We start from the raw sequence: 2,909 nt of genomic DNA, 5'->3' as shown, positions 1-2,909 counted from the left end.
AGCTACGACTGAGCGAGCCTTGACATGCCTCTCAAATTTCAATCCTACAAGAGGATAGCAAGGAGATGAAAACTGGGAACCCAAGAGATTTTAAAGGGGTGAAAAAAGAAAGTAAGAACTTCTGTAAGCAACTATTGAAAGAATTTCTGGCATCTTTAATATGAAGTTTCCTAATTTTATAACATAAACCCCCTCTATTTTAAGAAACAGATCTGGGCTGTATGTACCAAGTTTGGTATACTCCTGGCGAAACAAATCAGGAAACTCAACTAGTCTCATAAATTAGAGAAATACATGAAAATTTAGTCCACAAAGATACAGTATGTTAGAAAAATGTCAAGAGTAGTAAGAATTATAAAACACAGGTTGTCAGAACGACTTAACACTGATTTGACAACCTATTTATTTCTGTAATTATACATATATGTTTGTTATCAAGAAACTACACCAGTAGTAGCAAAAGGCACCTTTCATATCTTCAGATTATTTAATATATTGTGAAACTGGTATTCCTTTATCCAGTTTTCTCAAAAGATGCCAAATTACTATTTCTAATGGAGGAGGAGTAGAGACTTATTATTCACAGAAGAGTGGAAGACATGTTGTTCAAAAAACGGCTGAAATTCATAACATGAACTTCTTTCCAGACTGCAGCACTTCCTACAAAGTGGTAGAGTGCAGCTCTCTGTTTGCTGCAGAGAAAACTGAGATTGAAAACATATCATCATTGATGATGACTTACTTCAGGCTGACTGATCAAATGATTTTTTTCAGTCTTCCTGTGACACAACATCAATTTAATCCTATGGATTTATACCTAAGCAAAACATATTGCTGAACAGCAATTAAAAAAAAAAGCTAATTTATTTTTTAAAAAAAGAATACTAAGAAAGTTGCATTATAGAGCTAAATAAAATTTTACATTAAAAGGGAATTTAAAAACCCCCTGCATAATGTATTATGAAAAAAATTTGATCTGTTCTTTACTAGGCTGTATAACCAAGTATACTATACGTACAGCTTCTCTCACCAGGAAAGAGGGAGTTAAAATGCCTTTCCTTTTCTTTCCTTCCCTCTGCAATGAACACCTGCTCAAAAGGAAGAGCTATTAAAAGAGTAACAGGAAGGGCAGTGCATTTGGAGGAAGTCACAGATCCTTAGGTGGACACAGAGGCTTGGGCTGATTTCCAGGAGAGAGAGATTCAGGTTTGAAAACTGCACTGTTTTCATCAATGTTTATGGTCAGATCAAATTACTGAACGGACTTCACTATTTACTGTTCTGTCACTCCTGTTGTTAGTAATCCTTCCAGCTCAGGGCGTATTTTGCAAGGGTCAATGCAAATGGTAAGAGATCAAACTACTGAGGTGTAGCAGCAACATGTGAAGTGTCAACAAACGTTTCACTCTGAGCTCACTGCAAATTCAAATCAGTAAGTTCTGAACAGCAAGGGCACAATTTGAATTCTTAAGATTCCATCAACTTAATACTAAGCCTCCTTGGAAGTGGTGGCGCTCTCACTGTTTGAAAAGATTACAGTCTTTAGGGACAAGAAATCAGAGTCTGAGCTCCTAATTTCTAAGTTAGTAAAATTTTAAAAGAAGTTTAGCACTATATAACAATCCGGAAGATTTAGTACAATCTGTTTCAGCACTATGTGCCTTAGTACTAAAAACAGAAAGGAAAATGACAGACCACACTGACTTTATCTGACTGGTGAGAAGAAAGTGATTTTTTTACCCTTACTGCTGTTGTCATAGTGACAAACAGCTATACATACTACAGATCTCTGAGAAGAACAGGAAAGCATGCAAAATCCTCACAGCAAAGTTATTAAAAGCTGCTTTTTTGGAACCAAAGCTTGCTGAAAACCAAAAATAAAACAAAAAAAATTAAAAAACCAGGGCAAACATTTCTACTGTTTCCTCAAAATTCTCATTTACAGTTGTGGGTCTAAAGCAAGAAACTAATTTTAGGCAGTCAGAGAGCAGTGTCACCCTGCAAATATGCACCAGCAATTTTGTGGTCTGACAGTTTATCACCAGCTAGCCAGTGCTTTACACCTTTGAAAGTTAAAAATGAAAAACTTTCTACTCACCAACAAACAATTTAGTAATTTCTGCTCTTTTTGAGTCCAAATATACTGTGCTGATTGCATACATAACAGAGTGTTTTAAACAACACATGATTTTAAAAACAGTAAGACTTACCAATCCACTTAAGGCTAAAATCCAGATGTAGGAACCAGAGGTTAAGAGCTAGAAGACAAGAGCAGGGATTAAAATTCTTATTTTACAAAGTTGTTGCTGTCTGAACTACTAAGCCGCAATAGTATATAGGTTATGCACTCATCATCACAATGGGAGGCGTCAGACATGTGAAAATTCAGTTTAACATTAAAAGAGAGGTGTGTTCCAGAAGTACCAAAGTGGAAAAAACACAGGGATCCAACAATTGTTCTCCTTGTACAGAACAATACATTTTATTTTCATATAGCTTACTAAGTATAACAGGATGTCAGTTATAGGCTGCACAGAAAAACAAGTCTGAAAGATAGACTGAAGTAAAGGAAATGACTCAGCAGTAACAGGAGAAGAGTTCCAAGCAGGCCTGGCACTGCAAGTGAAACTCTCAGACATGCAGTCACAGACAAAGCAACAGCATCAAAATTAAAGAAATAAAGTTCTCACCCAGAGACATACTTGCTGACATGAAATCACAGAAATACGTCAGAGTGAATTTTAAAAAAAATCCCAGTAAGCCAACAGGGCAGCCCATGGTTTCTAGCAAAGTATGTGATTCACCACCTGGAGAAGGTTATTGTCAACTGGAAAAACGGGCTGAAAATTAGACTGGTACTGGTTACTAAAATAGTTCTGTGTGATGCTGACTGAATCACGAGAACACCT

The 2,909-nt window shown here is 36.3% G+C and overlaps 1 protein-coding gene across 1 annotated transcript in view; it reads right to left on the bottom strand.

The window, feature by feature from the left end:
* The window catches only part of UBAC2 (UBA domain containing 2), a gene marked incomplete at its 5' end in the record, with an annotated part of 29,381 nt that overhangs the window by 25,123 nt on the left and 1,349 nt on the right, over window positions 1-2,909 (bottom strand). Inside the window, one exon of the mRNA XM_009077155.1 lies at window positions 2,211-2,258. Within this exon, the coding sequence (XP_009075403.1) occupies window positions 2,211-2,258 (48 nt within the window). The remainder of the gene's footprint in view (window positions 1-2,210; window positions 2,259-2,909) is intronic.

The sequence above is a fragment of the Acanthisitta chloris genome, unplaced genomic scaffold (genome assembly GCF_000695815.1).
Source record: "Acanthisitta chloris isolate BGI_N310 unplaced genomic scaffold, ASM69581v1 scaffold22426, whole genome shotgun sequence".
NCBI classification, from domain to species: domain Eukaryota; kingdom Metazoa; phylum Chordata; class Aves; order Passeriformes; family Acanthisittidae; genus Acanthisitta; species Acanthisitta chloris.
This window is presented reverse-complemented; position numbering and strand designations above follow the sequence as displayed.